Below are 18594 nucleotides of genomic sequence, written 5' to 3'. Positions count from 1 at the left end.
CGGTCGGCGGGCGGCGGTAGCGCCCCCTCGCAGAGCCCCGCTCGCTCCCGCCCGGGCTCCCTCAGAGTCGGTCTGTCGGGCCCACGCTCTAGCTGCGCTCCCTCCCCTCCCTCCCCCCTCGCGTTCCTCCCGGGGTGCCGGGCACAGCCTCGGATTCCTCCCTCCCCGCAGCTCGAGTCCGTTTCCCTCGCGGCGGCGGCGGCGGCGGGCGAGGCGGCGGCGGCGGCGGCGGCGGCGCGGGGAGCTTCTCGGCTGCCGCTGCGCTTCCCCGGCGGGAGCGGGTGTCCAGCTTGGCTGCCCTTCGGTCCTTCCCTGCCGCTCTGCGCCCCGAGACCTCCGCCTCTGCTCGCTTCTCTCCGAAGCGGGCGGGGCGCCTAGCAGCTTCCCGCCGCCCCTGCACTCCGATCTCGGGGCCGCCGCTCTCCCGGACTCCTGCCCCTCCGACCCTGACCGCCAGGGGGTGCCCCAGGGGCGTAGCGCCGCGGAGAAGACGAGGCAAGCGGGACCATGCGGCGCCTGACCCGCCGCCTGGCGCTGCCGATCTTCGGGGTGCTCTGGATCACCGTGCTGCTGTTCTTCTGGGTAACGAAGAAGAAGTTGGAGGTGCCGCCGGGACCTGAAGTGCAGACCCCCAAGGTACGGGCTTGGGCGGCGTGGTGGGCGCGGGGCACTGGTTTGCAGGAGTGCGCGCAGCCCGCGCGCCGGGCTTGCGGGCTCTCGGGAAGCCGGGGCGGGGGTCTGGGTGCCGCGAGCAGGTAACGGGGCGCCGGATGCGGCCACGGGGTGATATTTCTGGATTTAGAGAAGCTCGGGGCACCTCGGGACCCGCGGAGTGTGGGAGTGGGTGTGGGTGGCGGGCGCGCGCTCGCAGAGCCGGGCGCTGAACTTGGGCAGCGCGCGGGGGTCCCGGGGCGGAGGGGGCGCTGCAGACGAGCCGCTCAGGGGTGGCGGCCCGTGGGCGCCGCGGGCGAGCCGCGGGCGGTCGGGTCGGGTGGCAGGGCCGGCGGGTGCTGGCGCCCGCGAGAAGTCTGGCCGCCGCGCTGACCTCCTTCCTTCCCGCAGCTGCCAGGCCCGACCAGGGGAGGCCGGAGGCCCGGGGTGCGCCGCGCGCGCGTGTGCATCGCGGGCGAGCGCCGTGCAGCCTCCCGCACGCCTGCTGCCGGGGCCCGCCGGCCTGTCGCCACTCTTGCTTTCTGATTGTCCCCGAGCTCTCCAGCTGCGTGGGAAGTTGAATGTGCCCTGAACGCCACTGAAGAGCCTGTAAAAGCAGACGCCTTGGTGTTGGTGGGGAGTTGGGGAAATGAGAATAATCGAAGTGGCTTTTTCAACTCCTGCCCAGTCGGTTCCTCCAAGCGCAGCCAGAAGGTTCTCCCTTCGGGCACACTCTTACCTGTCTTCAGAGCCCCCATTCCTCTGTCTCCTCTTCCACACACCTGGTCGCGGGACACAGAAGGAGGCCTCTGGGGGTTCCTGGCCAGCCAGGCACCATTTATGAACGGGGTCCAGAGCAGTCCTTCAGGGACTGGGAAAAAGCACTTGGAGGAGGTTATGGTCTGAAGCCAGAGGCTAAAAAAAGGGGGGGAGGGGGGAAGAGGGGAGTCTCCCCAGTAAGTACAGTATAGGGGACCCACTTTGTGCCAGGTACACAGTGGGTGCTTCTTCATAAGTAATTGTATGAGCTGGTGGTGTCCTAATTTCATAGATTAAGCACGTTCAGTCTTTGTACCTTGCCTTAGGTCATTGTGATTTGAACTCAGACCTCGGATATTCAGAATCTTTCCACTATATCAAGGTGTCTCTCAGATTCCCTTTTAGCTAAGTCTTCTGGCACTTATGTTCTGGAATGTTGCTAATGCCCAGTTGAGTTCCACAAGCGTTTATTGGTGGTGCGTTGTGTGCCAGGCCGTGTGCTAGGGACTATGGGTACGGAGGTGCAGAACTTGCTCTCTGGACATAGGGGATTTGCTCAGGAAGGGGCCAGGACCATGTAGTTCACTGAGGGCCAACAGAGCTCAGTGCACTGGGTGTCATGGGAGCCTGGGGACTTCCTGGAGGAGGAAGATATAACAGAACTGAGTTGAGAAGGATGAACAGTAGGTTTGCCAGGAGGTAGGGAGGGCGTTCCAGGTAGAGGTTAACTGTACCAAACAGGCTCAGAGGAATGACACAGCAGGTTGTGTGAGTTTGGCATAATTTGAGCGTAAACCATGTGGCTGATGGCACGAATGAGGCTGAGGGCAGGTGTATAAGGGTTGGATTGGGTAGGACCTTGTGGGTGCTAGGAACCCTTGGAGGGGCAGTAAGCAGTGGAGTGATGAGATCAGACTGGTGATTTCAAGCAGCCTTTGGAGCGCTGGATCAATTTTCTCACCTTAGACCTGCCAGTAGGTCTGCAGAGCTTTTCCTCTTTTTCCCCTGGGGTGGGTCTGCAGTTAATGATGCCTGCAGGGACATGAACTCTCTCCGTTTTGCGTTGGACCTCATTAACTTAAGCTTGCATATTCTTAGTTTACACCAGGGAGCTGGGACAAGAAATCTCTATCCCTCTTTGTGCACTTTGTCTTTCGTCCTTACCTGCCTCCTCTCATTCTGGTGTGTGCTGGACACACAATTATTGAAGGCAGCTCTCTGCTGGGCTCTGTGCTGGCTTTGGAGGATACGGTGTCCCTGCCCCTTTGCAGGGAGGTGGGGAGGCTTTCACAAATTCCTGGTTGAGACAGAATTACAAACAAATGAGTAGGGGGTGGGGTGGGGGGAGTGGTCTAATTTTGGAATTCTGGGCATAGTGCTGTCCAGGCATAGAAGAGGGGGTCTTCTAGTTTTGACCCCTTGCTTTTTGTCGTAATAACGTATTTCCTCTTCCTCCCATTTTCTGTATTCTTTAGAAACACAAATTCTATAGACTTTAAAAATCCTGATGCCTTTTATTATTAGGCACCCTTCTTAGTGTATTACTCCTTCGTGTTTTTCACCTGTTTATATGACCTCGTGTGTCCACATATAAGTGTTGTATTTGTGAGTGTATTTGTGTCTGGTATTTGTATCTGAGGAAAGAGATGGAGAGACAAAGAGTCCTTAGCGCCAGAACAATTTTATTGCCGTGACTGATCTATTTAGGAAATGTCACATCCTGTCCAGGAGGAGTGCGGCTGGTTCCAAACCTGACTGCGTGTCAGAATCCCCCGGTGAGCTCGTTTAACATACAAGCTTTGGGGTTTATTGCAGTGATTATGATTCTGTGGGTTTGGGAGAAGGTCCTAGAATCACTGTCTTTACCAAGTGTTCCATGTGAGTCGGAAGCAGCCTATTGATGGATAACATTTGGAGCTAGATGAAGAATACTAAGTGTGTTGATTTTTTTATGGTTTGGTTAGCCCCATGTAAATATGGCCGAATGATTTCATTCTTCTTGAGTTTCTCAAGGACCAAGCTTGTGTGAGCATGTGCACTCATGTAAAATAACAGTAACTAGTATGTGTGTAGTGCTTTACAAATTCACAAACTCTATTTCATGCATATTAGCTCATTTAATCTCCACAACAACCGCATGGGGCAGGTAATACTTTTATGCAGACAAGACTGGTTGATGAAGTTATACAACTGGCCCAAGATAACGAGGTTATTATTAAGTGGCAGCGTCAGGGATAAGAATGGAATGGGGATCACTTTGGGAACTGCCCACCCACAGGCTCCTTCCAGGGCGCTATGCTGTGTGCACTGCCCGGGTCTACACTTGTGGGTGATGGGGGAGGTTAGGGATATTTATTGCCTGTGTTTCCCAACCTACTTTCCAGCATTTCCATGGCTCAACCCTAGGCGCTTGCCTTTGGAGAGCTCCAGGGAGGGCGGAGGGGGTTGGTGTAATTTGTGGGGGAACTACCGTGGAGGGAAATCCTGCTCTGCCCTTGGAGGAGGCCAGCTGGGGCAGAGGAGGCTCCCTTGATGGGACAGAGCGCACCCTGGTGGGGAGGGTCCCATGGGAGGTTGCATCCAATGGTTGGAGCACCACTGGTTTAGGAATCATGGCCAGGATCGAGATCGTTTCCTCAATAGTAGGGATTCAGGTGGGACATTTGTCTATTGTAAGAAAAAACTCAGTTTCGAGTGAGTGTAGTACCCTAGCTTTCCCTAGGAAATGTTCATTCTTAGTCCTGGGGAGAGCTCTTGCCTTGGGCGTGTGGAAGCCTTTGGGAAGTTTTCATCCCACCTGGGCTCCTTCCTGCCATGGGAGAGGGTGTCAGCTTATTTTCCAAAGCACGGGCTGTGGACTCCCTTCCCTTAAAACTATTTAGAGAAGTCAGGGGATTGGTGGAGGGACTGGAGACTGTGGCCGGGCCTTCTGGGCCGGGGACCCCTCTGTGTAGATTCCATGTAGCAAGTTGACTTTCCTGGGCTCTGGGACGAGCTCTAGTTCCCAGGCCCTTCCTTGCCTCCCCTCCCAGAGTTGGGAAGCATCCTCATTCACCTAGTAATGGGATCTCCAAAGTGGGCCTGATAATAAAATAAAACCTACGCCTTGTTACAATTCAACTGATGTAGAGAAGGCATGCCGCACTCCTGGTTTAAGGAAATTAATTGGATTTCTTTCTTTCTTCCTTTTTTTAGTTCCAAGAAGGGCTGGTTCTATTAATAGCTCAAGTAAAGATTTCTTTAAGTTTGACTTTTTAATGTTGATTTGATTCTTTTGCCGGGTCCCCCACCCCCAAATTCTGCAGAGCTCTAATTCCTAATTGAAAATCATATAACAAGTTGGATGTCTTAATTCAAACTGTATTTCAGTGATAAATACTGTACCACTAAAAATACCTGAAAAAATGTTTTTATTTCTTCTCTCCCCTATCATTTGTTTGCCATTTGGAGAATTATACAATAACTGACAGAATTAAAAGAAAAAAAACCCAGCAAATTTGTCTCTGATTTCCAAGAAACTAAATTTAGTCCAGGGGCTTAGGGCTTAGTAAAGCAAAAGAATTTGAGGCCTGAGGGTACTTTTTGAGGAAGGTATTGGAAATGTAAAGTCTTTGAATAAAGTGCCTCGGGCCCATGTAGATATATTTGTGCTCTACTAGAAATATAGCAAACACTATTAGAAGAGAGCTTGTCTTTCTGTAATATTTGCATACCACAAATGCCTTGAGTATATGACACTGCTATTTTATTCCCCATTTAGTAGATCATTTCTCCCATTAAAAAAAATTATGCATTTTAGAGAGAGAGACCCTATTCATCTGCTGATACTCAGTGCATGCATATTGGACTCTGTCCAGGGAATTTTGACTCTGGCATGACCAGAAGTAGCCCACTGTCAGATGAATGTTCATCCTTTCATTCACTCCTGTTGCTGGTGACTGTGCCCTGTGCTGGGCTGTTTTCCCCTCTGCAGAGGTTCCTAGAACAGATGGAGGGTAGTGTTGCCTCGTGATCCAGCAGGGGTTGCTATAAGGGGATGGGAAATATGAAAAGTAGCAGGTTGGAATGTCAGGTGTCCAAGAAATGGCATATCTTTGCTTTGTAGATATCAATAAGCTGCTTTAAAAACAAAACAAAACAAAACAAACCCTGAGCTCTCCCCCAGCGCCCAAATTCCAGGCCATTAGGCTGGTGGGAATCTCTCCACCCTGGGTTATTTTTGGCCTGCCCTGGGTTGTACCCACGTCCCAGCTTGCTTTCCCAGTGAGCCCTCCCCTCCAGGGCCCTGCGGGAGGCCCTGTCCTAGGGACCGCTGGATCTGTTCTGAGGGACTCTCTTTGAATCAGTCTGGGGAGCTCTCTATTTCCCTAAACCTTGTTCGCCTGAGTGGCCTCGTGCTTTTGGAAACAAAGACCAGGAATCCCTGTCTCAAATGTTCCTGGAGGCGTAGAATGATGCCTGCTCAAATCAGAGAAGACAAAGGGGCAAAACCAAGAAGGAAAGGGAAATTAATGTCCCCGTCACAAGCCTCCCCAGCCTGTTTAGAGACTACTCTTTTTCCAGGTTGCTTTTGTGTGTTTGTATCATTTAAAAGTGTTAATTTCCACGCATCAGAGGTCATCTGTAAACCAAACAGGGACAGAATGAGGCTGCCAATGCTGACTCCTGAGGCCCAGGGTTTCCACACGGCCTGGTTCACAGCCATCTCGTCTACCTCCTTTGCCTGCATCCTCTCCCACGGCTTTCCATCCCAAATTTCCAAAACAGTCTTAGCCATTACCAGGCACACTTGAAGAAATGTGTTGCCGTGCCCTTGTTTAGGGTCTAACGTGTACAGTTTTGTCACTCTTCCAGAGCATCTCAAAGTCCCCACTGCATTCCTGGAAAAGCATCTGAATTAGAGAGCAGGGCCCCATCCTCCCCGCTCCTCTCTTCGGGGCAGTCTGTAAACCCTGCCATGGCTTTTGCACATTCCACCCCAGAGACCAACATTCTAGACCCACCATCTGCTGGGGAAGTGAGCGTGGCTGAGCCCGCTGCCCGCGCCGGCTAGCTGCTGACCCTTCCCACTGGTTGCAGGGCCCTGAGCGGGTGGTCGGCTCCCCCTGCTCCCCAGCAGCCTCAGAGCCTCGCACGCCCTGCTTGCTGGAGTCAGGAGACAGAGCCCCCACCCTCTCTTGGGAGCTCCTGTCCTGTAATCACATGCCGTTTCACCTTCTGGCTTTTCTTGTACGTGTGGCAGCCCGTTGGCAGGTGCCAGGGGTAACTCGGGTCCTTTCTCCCGGGCACAGTCTCCCCAGCTGTGAAATGGGGGCGGTGTGCTGTGGCCTGGGGCCCGTCTCCCACTCGCTCCACCAGCAGTCTCCGTGGATCCGGGTGACTTGCAAATAACTCCGAAGTGAGACCTCATGGCTATAAATAATTATGCCACAGATACTCCATGTCTATTACTTATCTTTTAATTATTTTACCAGAAACGCTAGATTAACCAAAAAAATAAATCAGTCTCTGAGTCCTCTGATGTTGAGCTGATTAAGAAAGAACCCCTTTGGGATATGCAAGAACACACACGCGTACTCGGGTGCCCTGGGGAATTCTGCAGAAGCTCCAGAAATCTGCTGGCTCTGGTATTTTGGTATTTGAGAATAAATGGCCTGATGTGACCTTCTAGGGCAGCAACCTTTGCATTTGGCAGCAGCTGCTGCCATCAGGGGACCTAATGAACGCGAGGAAGCGGAGAGGCGGGGGTGGGGGGGTGGCGAGGGGAAGAGATCTCTGTGGTGTGAGCCAGGGGTCGGCAGTCCTCCTGCTTCTCTTCCCTCCACCACGTTCTCCCTCTTCTTATTTGCATCTCCTGGAGAGCTGGTGGGGTCCAGAGCACAGAGCCCCGGGGCACTCGGCCGGGAGCCCCAGGAACAAGTCCGGAGGGACGGGAGCCCAGGACGTCCCTTGCAGGCTCCAGCCAAGGTCAGGAGCAGCCTGCATCCCTGCTGTTCTGGATGTTCATGAAGGAGGGGAGTGGCTGCTCTTGCCCTGGGCCGCCCTGGACCATTCTGCTCGGATGCCCTGTGCCCTTCCTGCAGCAGCCGAGGAGCCGGCCGACCCACTGCCTCTTGGACGCTGCGGCTTCCAAGTATCACGTCTCTTCTGCATACCATTCCCAGAGACAAGATTAGGCACTTAAAAAAATAATTAAATTCTCCTCATGTCACTTGTCTTCTTAACTGTAAGCACTACAGCGATCTTTCAAGGAAATGCAGGGGAGAGCGGCATACTCACATGTTCCTGCCATTGGATTTGAATTCCCAGATGAAGGGAACAGCCACCCAGCTGCCTCCTTCCTAATGATCCCGGCTGTTTAAACCTAATTTGCATCTCATTCCGGGCCAGGAGAGAGAGGGAAGCATCTACCGAACGGGTATGACCACCCCATCTTGACAAGCTCTCTCCAAAGGAGGCTTGCTGTCTCTTTTCCGTGTCTCACTGAGGTTTAGAAATTAGGGTTTTCTTCCCCGTGGTCGGGACTGGAGATTTATGTCGCTTCTCTTGTTCCTTGGAGAACACTGTAGTCATTCATTACTTCCCTAACCTCCCCCCCAGCCCCAAGCCACAGAGAGACTGGTCTAATCAATATTTATGGGCCCACCCCTCCCAGCTGCCACACACAGGCACCGTGCACACCAAATTCCTTGGTGGCCATCGAAAAATTAGCTGGCGCCTATATATCAGGCTCATTGTTTTCTAGGATCTTGGGGAGATCAGAGCACGTGGTGCACAGATTAATTAAGCTGCCCAGATAATTGGCTGTTAATAGATGGCCAATTGATGGCTGCCAGCTGGGTGCTGAAAAGACTGACATCCTTATTGGGTGGGCCTGGGGTCTTCATGGGCAGAGGAACTGGCTCAAAGACTTGCTTAATTAACGGTGAATCAGGAACAGGACGTTAAGTGGTAGCTCCTTTCCTCTACCACGTCCTGTGATGTTTTATGGTTTACACGGTGTTTGTATTCCCAGATGCCTCATTTGATCTTTCCTGCCTCCACATGAAATAGACGTTATTATTACTCTCACTTTCTGAAGTGTGATGAAGCCGAGGTTGTAAGGGGGAGGAGATTCTGGCAAGCACCCCCAACCAGTAAGTGGCCTTGAACTCACTCTTTTGACTCTAAAGCTCGCGCTCTTTTCTTCGTGGTCATGCTCAGCTTCTGGTTAGCTTCCTTTTCCAGGGGGAAGTGATCTCTATTTTATGTATGTGTATATTGTATGTATATTTTCTTATGGACAAAAGGTTAATGCTTGTGCTGGGAAACGACTCCTGACCTCTAAAACACCAGCATTGCTTTTCTGCATGCAGAAGGGAACTGAGAAGTGGATTTCAGGGTCACCAGAGAGCGCATCTCAGGAGGGCCACTGGAGGGCCAAGAGAACTTTGGGTTTTCTTCCAGGATGGGCCAAGTGTTACTTGCCCACGGGCCCTACAGGACCGTTCCACGGTCCTTCTGCTGTGGGAAGATGCTGGACCAGGGTGGCTCTGTCCTGGTGTGGGTCAGCCCACGCTCACCAGCCAGGTCCCTTCTGGGTTGGCGGGGGGCTGACAGCAGGAAATGAGGCTCTGCTGTCATTCACGAGGCTGCTCCTCTCACAAGTCAACAGGATTGTGCAATTAAGATAGATACCCGTTGATTTGAATCCCTTTCGTGATGAATGTGGTCCTTAAACAATCAGAAGCAAGTCCCCTCTAAGAGGAAAAATGTCATTTGAAAGAATCTAATAGGTCCTGTTTGAAATGCATGGCAGATGTGTGGGGGATGACTCCAGGGAAGTGCCTTTAGGAGATAGGACACATCACCTGAGCCAGACAGAGGGCATCCTGCCTGTGTTGTGCTGTTTAGCCTTGAGAACCGTTGATGACTGACGGCTCACTTCTGCCCTGGAGTTGGGCCGCTGGCTGGACCCAGCACAGGGCTCAGCTGCTTTGTGGCTGCTTGGGAGGATGGGCGTGAGTTATACTTGCTGCCCCGTGTGCACGGTTCAGTATGAGAGCATAAAATCAGGAGCTGCTAATGTCTTCCTGGATATTTTGTCTGCACTTCCGATGACCTACTGGAGGGCTCCTGGTGGTGCTTTTCTTATGTTGGCCTGAATGACAAAGTGAGTGTCTACTCCAAGATCCCAAGCAGAAACATGACTTTTTCTCTCCTGTCAATTTCCACTGAGCATGGCAACATTAAAGGGAACTGTATTTTTAAAGCCGGTGCATGGAGTAGGAACAAAAAAAGTGTGAACCTAGTAACTGGTATTTTCCCTCTCCACTCGGAGGCCCTCATGATTTTCTAATCATATTTGCTCAATTCTGGATGAGATAACTCCCTGTAATTAAATTCTCCCTGCCTCTCTTAAAACTGACGTTATGGTTTCTGCTCCAGGTTTTAGCTTTTCCCTTAGAACTGAGGGTATATTTTTGGAAAGCTTCTTGGTAGTGTCTATGAAAGCTGAGCATACCTCTGCCTCTGCAGTTTCACTCCTAGCTGTAAGCCCAAGAAAAGTGAATTTGTATTTGAGTGAACGTCATGTACCTGAATAGGAGTCGGCAAACTTTTTCTGGAAAGAGCCAGATAGTAAGTATTTTTGGTTTTTTAGGTTAGACAGTTTCTGCCGTATCTACTCAACAGTGCTATTGCGGAGTGACAGACGGTATGTAAACAAATGAGTGTGGCTGTGTCCCAATAAAACTTTATTTATGGACACTGAAATTTGAATTCCATAGATCTTTCACATCTCATGAAGTATTCTCCTTTTAGGATTACGTATTTTCAAATATTTATACATGTGAACTGCTTTCTTAGTTTGCAGGATATGCTGAAACAGGTGGAGGGCCGGCCAGATTTGACAATGGGATTCTATTTATATTCAGTACGGAAACCTGCAAAACTAATCTATGGTGTTAGAAGTCAGTTTCATGGGGACCCTTGGTTGGAGTCCGTGACAAGAAGGAGGCAGAGGAGGCGTGCCCGGGTGGCTCAGTCTGTTAAGCGTCTGCCTTCAGCTCAGATCATGATCTCAGGGTCCTGGGATCAAGCCCCGGGTCAGGCTCCCTGCTCAGTGGAGAGTCTGCTTCTCCTTCTGCCGCTCCCCCTGCTCACGCGTGCTCTCTCCCTCAAATAAATAAATAAGTAAAATCTTAAAAAAAATAAGAAGGCAGGAGATAATTGGGGAGAACTGGTTCTGTTTAGTTTCTTGATCTGGGTGCTAGTTACTCAGGTGTGTTTACTTTGTGAAAATTCATCGAATGCACGCTCTTTTCTGTGTGTGTATTTCACTTCAATAAAAAGTTAAAAAAAATCTGAACTGCATGTGTGGCTTCTGACCCAGATTTTAGCACCTCATTTGGGGTCAGAGCATAGTCATTTTGTTCTTTTGATAGCTATTGGTTCCTGTTTCCTGGATAAGACCGTCTCTGGAGAAAGGTCTTGATATGTCTTTCCAATTTCCCAAATCTTATTCCCCTTTATAATCAGGGAGACGTTTAACAACTGGTATGGTGGGGGCTCTAGCCAACCACAGTTTTTCTTTACCCCAACTCATTCCTGACATGTAGCCTCAATCTTCTCAGTATTTGAGTTACTGGTTCAGCAGGAACCAGGAAAAACAATAACTTTGTAGTCAGAATGTTATCCAGCTGTATATTGTGTACTTTCTTGTAAATACTGGTAAACAGTGGTCAATAAATAGTTTTATATTCCTTTTTTAAAAAAAGCAAAGTATGTGCTGAGTGTTAACCCCTTCATCACTGGATCATAGGATGATGGGGAGGATTCTAGGAGAAGGGGTGCAGTCGGAAGGCCTTCAGGATGGTGGGAACCGTGAGTAGGATGTTGGCTGGTGTTGCTGTCCCAAAGTGAATCCCATAGTGCTTCCGGGAATTAGACACATCTTGTTTTGACCAGAAGCTATTGGATGCAGTAGTTTTATGTCAGAAGCTAGCTCTTCCAGGACAAGTCATTTTATAACAGTATTCAAGGAGAAAACTTTACATTTGCAAAGAGAAATAGATTGTGCTTTCGGCACCATTTGACATCCTTATGAACACTTCGCTCCTGCGGATGACTGGGAATGTTTCTGGTCCCAGGGATGAACTTGAAAAAAGGAAGTCTGCAAGGTATCACTTTCTTGCGAGCATTAAGGCGTGTTTCAGGCCTGATCGGAGAGGGGACAGTGAGAATCGATCAACAGATGGGAAAACGGAGAGGCCGTAGTGGATGGCTGACCACTCCCAACATCGTCCCTCGGAGAGGAGGAGTCCCTTATCCAGCATAATAGCACTAATTATTTGGTTGTTTGTGCTGAGGAGTTGAAAGCTATCATGTGCCGGGAAAATACTCAGCATGGAGCAGTAATTACGGATCAGCTGATGATAAAGGATGCATTGGATTGAATGCTAATTAGATTATTAGCACCAAAAACAAATACCTGCTATTAATACCATAAATGAGCCACATTTATGTTATTTTCTACTGTAAGTGCATATTCCTTTTTATAATGTGCAATTTCCTTTCTTCTCTTTTGGGGCCAAGACTTCCAATTTTCCCCAGTCATACTAAGCGTATTTGTTTATTGAGCTATAATCTGGTCATCTTCTTGTTTTCTTCCAGTCTCAAAGGGGGGTCGTGAGAGCTGGTATGTATTGAGTGCCACACATCAGGCCCTGAAGTGTGTTAGATTCTTCCAGGGAAAAAGTGGGGCAATTCCAGAGCAGCATCCAGATCTTTCCCACGGGCACAGCATCATTGTGAGGGGTAAGGGATCGTAGGGTTTTCCCTGTGACATCAGTGCTGGAGTTAATTGCCAAATAAATGACCCGGTTGCTTTTTTAAAGATTTATTTATTTATTTATTTATTTATTTATTTGAGAGAGAGAGAGAGAGAGACAGAGAGAGAGCATGAGAGGGGGGAGGGTCGGGAGGGTCAGAGGGAGAAGCAGACTCCCTGCCGAGCAGGGAGCCCGATGCGGGACTCGATCCCGGGACTCCAGGATCATGACCTGAGCCGAAGGCGGTCGCTTAACCAACTGAGCCACTCAGGCACCCCGACCCGGTTGCTTTTTTTGTGGCATTTTAAGATTTGGTCCTTGTTACCTGGGTTCACGGAGGATGGGATGGACATTTGGGTGTTTCAGGCACCAGCACCCCCCTCCCCTCCCCACCGAGTCGGCCATCTTTCTACAGGTAGGTTGACGGTGTGTGCCCAGCAGTGTGAGATTCCGGCTGTCTTCCCACCCAGGGTGGCTATGAGTGCCATGGGTAGGACCATCTGAAAGAGCCCTTGGGAGCTTCCTGGGTTGCCTGGAGAGAGATCCCCACTGCGGCAAGAGCCAAGGGACAGCTCAGGCCATGACCTGGGTAAATGGTTCAAGTGACTGTCAGGTGTCCTACATGAAATGCTAGAGATGAAACTGGTTTGTGACCACTGTTAATATGCCAGGAGTCTTTGCAGAAAGGAGAGTTTTCTGAGGGGAAAGGGGTGTGTGACTGCCTGTTGGGAGAAATGCTAGGTGCTTTATCTGAGTTAAGTCACTCATTCTTTATGAGCACCCTATGAGGTCAGCAGGCTGAGATTTAGCTGGTGCTCGTCAGCACGGTCATGCTGTCGCCCTTCTGATTCCACGGTGCCTGAGCTGTATAGGTTGTTCATGTGTTCTCTTATAAATAGTATCTCTGGATGAAATTGATTAGCCTTATTTTCCTGATGAAGAACTTGAGGTTCAAGTTCCAATAACTTGCCCAAATCAGTAGAGCTGGTAAGTGGCAGAGGAAAGACAGGTCTGGGTGATTCTGGGGCCCATCTGGGGTGCCATCGGGATGGTTCACAAGGGGGCGGTGAGCTCCTTGAAGGAGTGTCTCCTTTTGAGTGCCTTGCCAGTGTGGAGGGACAGAGTGGGCAAATTACCCTGCGCCTGGGTCACGCGCATCCGTTCATCCTGCAAGCCGCTGTGGGGCTGGCTGTGAAGTCCGGTGCAGGAGACATCCCAGCCAGGTTCTGCCCTCCTTGCCCAGGGCAGATTTGGGACAGTAGTGGAGTATGGAGCTGTGGCTGTCTGCTGGGCCCTGGCCACTCTTCTAGAACTGTCTCCCTCCTGGATTTTACATTGTGTTGTGTGTTACTGGAAGCTACAACTGTGTCTCTAGGATGGCTTTTTCACACTGAAAGGGACCGCAGAATGAACAGGAATCTTTTCGCTCTTTTGAGTCAAAGTGGAACGTGAGGCCAAGGGGAGAGAGAGAGTCTTTATACAGTTCATGGGATAAAGGTTTGAGAAGATTGCTTTTGAATTTACTAGTTGTTTTTGCAAGGTTGACTTTCTTCCCCTGATCATGTCACTCTTCTGTTAGCTCAGAAAACTCTAGTTGAAGGTCAATCTCATCCTGAAAAGCTGTTTCACTAAAACAGGAGCCTGTTATTCCACAAGGCCTCTTATTAGAAGAAGAAGCATTTAGGGGGCAGTCTTTTAAAGTCCTTTTGGTGATTTTTGAAGAGGTACATTTGCTTGGATCTACTCATCCCCAAAGCGTTTGCTGTTTGAAAAGCATAGCACTAATGTCAGGAGGACAGGAAAGGAACACCAACTTCAGGATAGAAAATGGGGTGACTGAGCAACCCGCTTTGATTGAATTTGTCAGGGATGCCTGTTGGGGTTCTGTACTTTTTGGGGCACCCAAGACTGGGGTCTGCCCACGGGCCACATCCAGTTCCTTCTTCCTGCTGTTTATGTATGGCTTAGGAACTGAGAATGGCTTTTTTTTTTTTAATATTTTTTAATGGTTGGAAAAAAAATCAGAGGAAAAATAATATTTTGTGACACATGAAAACGATATGAGATTCAAATTTCAGTGTCCATAAATAAAGTTTTGTGGGAACAGTCACACTGGTTCCTGTATGTATTTTTTGTGGCAGCCTTAACAGGAGTGGTGGAGCTGAATGGTGAGGGAGATGGGGTGGGTTACAAAGCCAACATTTTACGGGGCACTTGAGAGAAAAATTCGCTAATGCCTGCCCCAGACCTTTGCTTCTCAAAGTATGATTTCTGGGCAGGGGTGTCGGTTCACCTGGAAGTTGGTTAGAAGTGCCAAATCTCAGGCCACCTGTACTGATTTTATATCTGCATCTAAGCAGAACCCCTACGTGGTGTCTGTGCAATTCAAGTTTGCGAAATGCTGGCTTAGATGTCAGCTAACTCTTCCAAAAAGCTTGTGCGGGACAAAATGAGGTCTTGAGTCGGTGCCATTATTTTCCTATTTATTGTGAATTCCATTGGATTGGATCATTCAAGACTAAACTCCCATCCCCCCGGTTGGACTGGGGATTCTTCTACTTCTAGCTACACAAAGATGCAGGAGGCTTCCTCCCTGCCCTGGAACAGGAGAGGAGCCTTGAATCTTCCAGCATTGTGGTCACGGCAGGAACATCATTGACCAAGCCCTCATCATTGTGCTGCTGCCGGGCTGGTGGGTTCCTTGTGATGCCAGGGGCCCCCACACTCAGGGTCTTGCCTCCCCAGGGGCAGCAACAAGCCATTTCTTTTGGATCCTGCTACCCTCTGGGCAGCCCCCCTCCCCCCTTAGGACTGGCTGCCTCCATTGTCTTTCCAAGTTGGAGGAATTCCCTTTTTCCATTACCCTCTGGGCTACTTCTTCTTTCAAGGACACTGGCTTTTGCATACCACCTCCCCAGAAGCAAGGGAGCATCAAGTCCTGGTTATGTGCTGAAATGAGGGTTTAGGTTAGGGCTGGGGTAGGAGTGAGTGGGTAGAATGCAGTGGAGAAGAAATATAACGCATGTCTCAGTACAATCCTACCACACCTGCAGTGTATTAGGATGCAGTTGATGGGACAACCCATGTATCTAGGACAGTAGCAAATGTAGACTGTCTTCCTGTAGAAAAAGAGGCAACTCCTGCAGGAATTTAGAGGGAGACTGTGTGGGTGGCAGGGGCAAGGGAGGTCTTCTGAGGTGCTAGGACTCCAATAAGAGTGACCAGAGGTCAGTGGAAACCAGGAGCAGGCCAGGTGTGGAAGAGTTTGAAAATAAAGTCATTTGCTTATTTTTGTTCTAAGATGCACGTATGTCTGAAAGAAAACAGATATCCCCAGTTGGGAATATTATACCCTACTCACTGGGGACTTGGTTCAGTAAATGTTTTGGGTTTAAGTGTTTTAGCTGCTCAGAGTATGCTCATTGCTCTAAAAGTAGCAATTCTGTGAAATTTGAACTTGACGTTCCCTTTCTTTTACCCCTTTGGCCTAAATGAGAGTCACTGTGTATGTTCTGCTTTTCTCACCAGGGTTGATTCTGGTTTTTCCTGACCAGCTGTTTTCATCTTTAATTCATGTGGCTGCCCTTAAAGAAATGCTCCCGGGAAAATCCATCTCACCTATCTACATTCCCTTGAATGAGGCCTTGGCAGGGCTGTGGCCAAAAGTAACCTAGAACAGTCATGTCCTCTGAAGGCTATGCTTGGGGTTCTGAGTCCTGAAGACCTGAGTCCATGCACATTAGTTGGAGGAATGGAGAAGTGTCTACATCCTGGCTGGTGTTACTGGGAGGATGGATCACAATCAGGTTCTAGAAGCTTCCCTGCTTATATATACCAGGTAGCCCAAGACTGATGGCCTTTTTGCATTAATTGTGATATGTGGCCAATCCACTGTGCTTCTCTCCATATTACCTTCTTGGGAAGCTAGATTAGGAAAGGACCTAATGCAGTGGACATGGAAATAGGCTCATGATGTACCAAGTTAAAAAAGAAAAAAGTAGGATTCAAAGTTGTGTCCCTAGTAGGACCTTATTTTAACACAAGATGTATATTGAAAAAAAAAACTTAGAATGTCAAAATGGGTGATTTACCTAAATGGGATATTGTCTAGGCTGTATTTCTTATTGCTTATTCATTAATTATTTGATTGATTGATTTTGGCTTATCTGCTCCCTCTCTCCCTCCACTCCCTCCTCCCCCCTTTTACAGAAGCAATGTAGCAACCTGGATATGTAAACTTCAGTATCTTTCTCTGTGCCCCGTCATCAGTACAGAAATGTAGATAAGCATTTACAGACCTGTTACGGTCATTACTACAAAGGAGAGGCAAAATTGAACGTGTTGTGTATATGTCTTTGCATTTTACTCATCATTTAATCATGTAGCCTAGAAATCCTCAAGTCAGCCAGCTTGTTTTTAATGACTGCCTAATATTCTGTGGTATGGATGTGCTTTATTTCATTCCCTTGTTTCTATTTGGTGGGTATCCACTTTGTCTCTTACCTTTGTCACCAAACACAGTGTTGCAGTAAATATCTATGCACACATATTCTCACATGTTGGGGCTTTTGCTTCTATGTGATGGATTTTGAGGAATGGGAATTCTGAATCAAAGGGAGTCTGATTTTTATGTTAATGGGTATATTAAGATTGCTTTTAGAAACAGTGTACTCATCCACATTTCCACCAGCAAAGTGTGAGTACTCTTTTCCCAGCATCCCCTTCAGCATAAATGTTGTTCTTTTCCTTTTGCCGATCGAAAGGTTGGGAAACAGGATCCTGTTTTAATGTTACATTCCTCTGACCACCAGAGAAGTTGGATATGTTCTTGTATGTTCATTGCCCTTAAGGATCTGCTCTTCTGTGAAGTGTCCTTTCATATCCTCGGCCCATTTTCCAGTGGGCTGTTTATCTTTATCCTTGTCAGTTATAAGAGCTCTTTGTATGTTGTAGACAACTTTTTATTGGTCATATGTATTCCAGATTTTTTTTTCTGATCAATTGTTATACTGTTGATTTTGTTTATGGTATATGTTGCTATATAATTTTTTTTGCTTGTTTTCATATAGTTAAATATGCTTTTTTAATAATAGCTAATGAGCATTCTCTTATTAAAAAGATCTTCATGATGCCTTGGTTGAACATCCTAAATTTCCTCTTCTACATGACTTAAAACATTTTTAGATCTTAAGCCCATCTGGAATTAATTTTTAAGACAGTTTTTTTTTTTTTAAAGATTTTATTTATTTATTTGAGACAGAGAGAATGAGAGACAGAGAGCATGAGAGGGAGGAGGGTCAGAGGGAGAAGCAGACTCCCCGCCGAGCAGGGAGCCCGATGCGGGACTCGATCCTGGGACTCCAGGATCATGACCTGAGCCAAAGGCAGTCGCCCAACCAACTGAGCCACCCAGGAGCCCTGGAATTAATTTTTATTTCTAGTTTGAGGTAAGGATTCAACTCTGTTTTCTTCTAAAAGGGTAGTCATTTGTGTCAATATCACTAATTAAAGAAAACATCATTTCCTCCAGTGACTGACATACTACTTTTGTCATATATTTGTTTCCCATAAATACTGAGTTTTAGTTCTGGTAAACCCATTCTGTTCTGTTGACCTGTATGTCTCCTACTATGCCAATACCCTACTTTTACTGGAATTTTAAAATTAAATCCAGTGGTTACTTGAATAATCCATTGGGTTTCTTAGGTATAAAATTGTATCATTATCAAAATGAAATTTATCTCTCCTTTTTGAATATTTCTTGATTATTTCTTTATCTTGTTTTGCATTCATGAGAACATTCAAAATGCTACACCATACTAATACGGGACTTTTTCTTGATTTTGATGCAAATGGCTGTAGTATTTCATTATTTACTGTTATGAAATACTCTTTATTGTATTTTAGTTGTTTCCTTTTCCTATTTTACCTCAAGTTTTTTTTAATTAGAAATGATTTTTTAAATTTTTCATATTTTGATTGAATTATGTAATTTTTCTTTTTTGATGCAGTGAATTATTTTGATTTCCTTATTTAAACCATCCTTGCATTCCTGGAATAAACTCTATATAGTAATGGTTTATTTTTATTTATGGATTTTATTTGTTGGTGTTTATTTGGAATTTTAACATTTGTATTCATGAATTAGATTGATTTGTGGTTTTTTGGTACTCTACCAGAGTCTATATTTAAGACTATACTGCTTCCCTAAAATGAATTAGGAAGATTTTTTTTTCAAGATTTTATTTATTTATTTGACAGAGAGAGAGAATGAGAGCAGGAACACAAGCAGGGGGAGTGGGAGAGGGAGAAGCAGGCTTCCCGCTGAGCAGGGAGCCCAATGCAGGGCTGGATCCCAGGACCCTGGCATCAC

The 18594-nt window shown here is 47.9% G+C and overlaps 1 protein-coding gene across 2 annotated transcripts in view; it reads left to right on the top strand.

Annotated features, from left to right (window-relative positions):
* The first annotated feature begins 219 nt into the window (after positions 1-219).
* Positions 220-18594, top strand: part of GALNT14 (polypeptide N-acetylgalactosaminyltransferase 14) — a 199151-nt gene continuing 180776 nt past the window's right edge. For both annotated transcript variants that reach the window (XM_035000848.1, XM_035000849.1), the window contains exon 1: positions 220-636. In XM_035000848.1, the coding sequence (XP_034856739.1) occupies positions 508-636 (129 nt within the window). In that variant the 5' untranslated portion in view covers positions 220-507. The remainder of the gene's footprint in view (positions 637-18594) is intronic.

This window comes from Mirounga leonina, unplaced genomic scaffold (assembly GCF_011800145.1).
Source record: "Mirounga leonina isolate KUSES-001 unplaced genomic scaffold, KU_Mleo_1.0 Mir_125, whole genome shotgun sequence".
Classification (NCBI taxonomy): domain Eukaryota; kingdom Metazoa; phylum Chordata; class Mammalia; order Carnivora; family Phocidae; genus Mirounga; species Mirounga leonina.
Note: the sequence above shows the minus strand (reverse complement) of the source record. Positions and strands in the feature narration are given on the sequence as shown.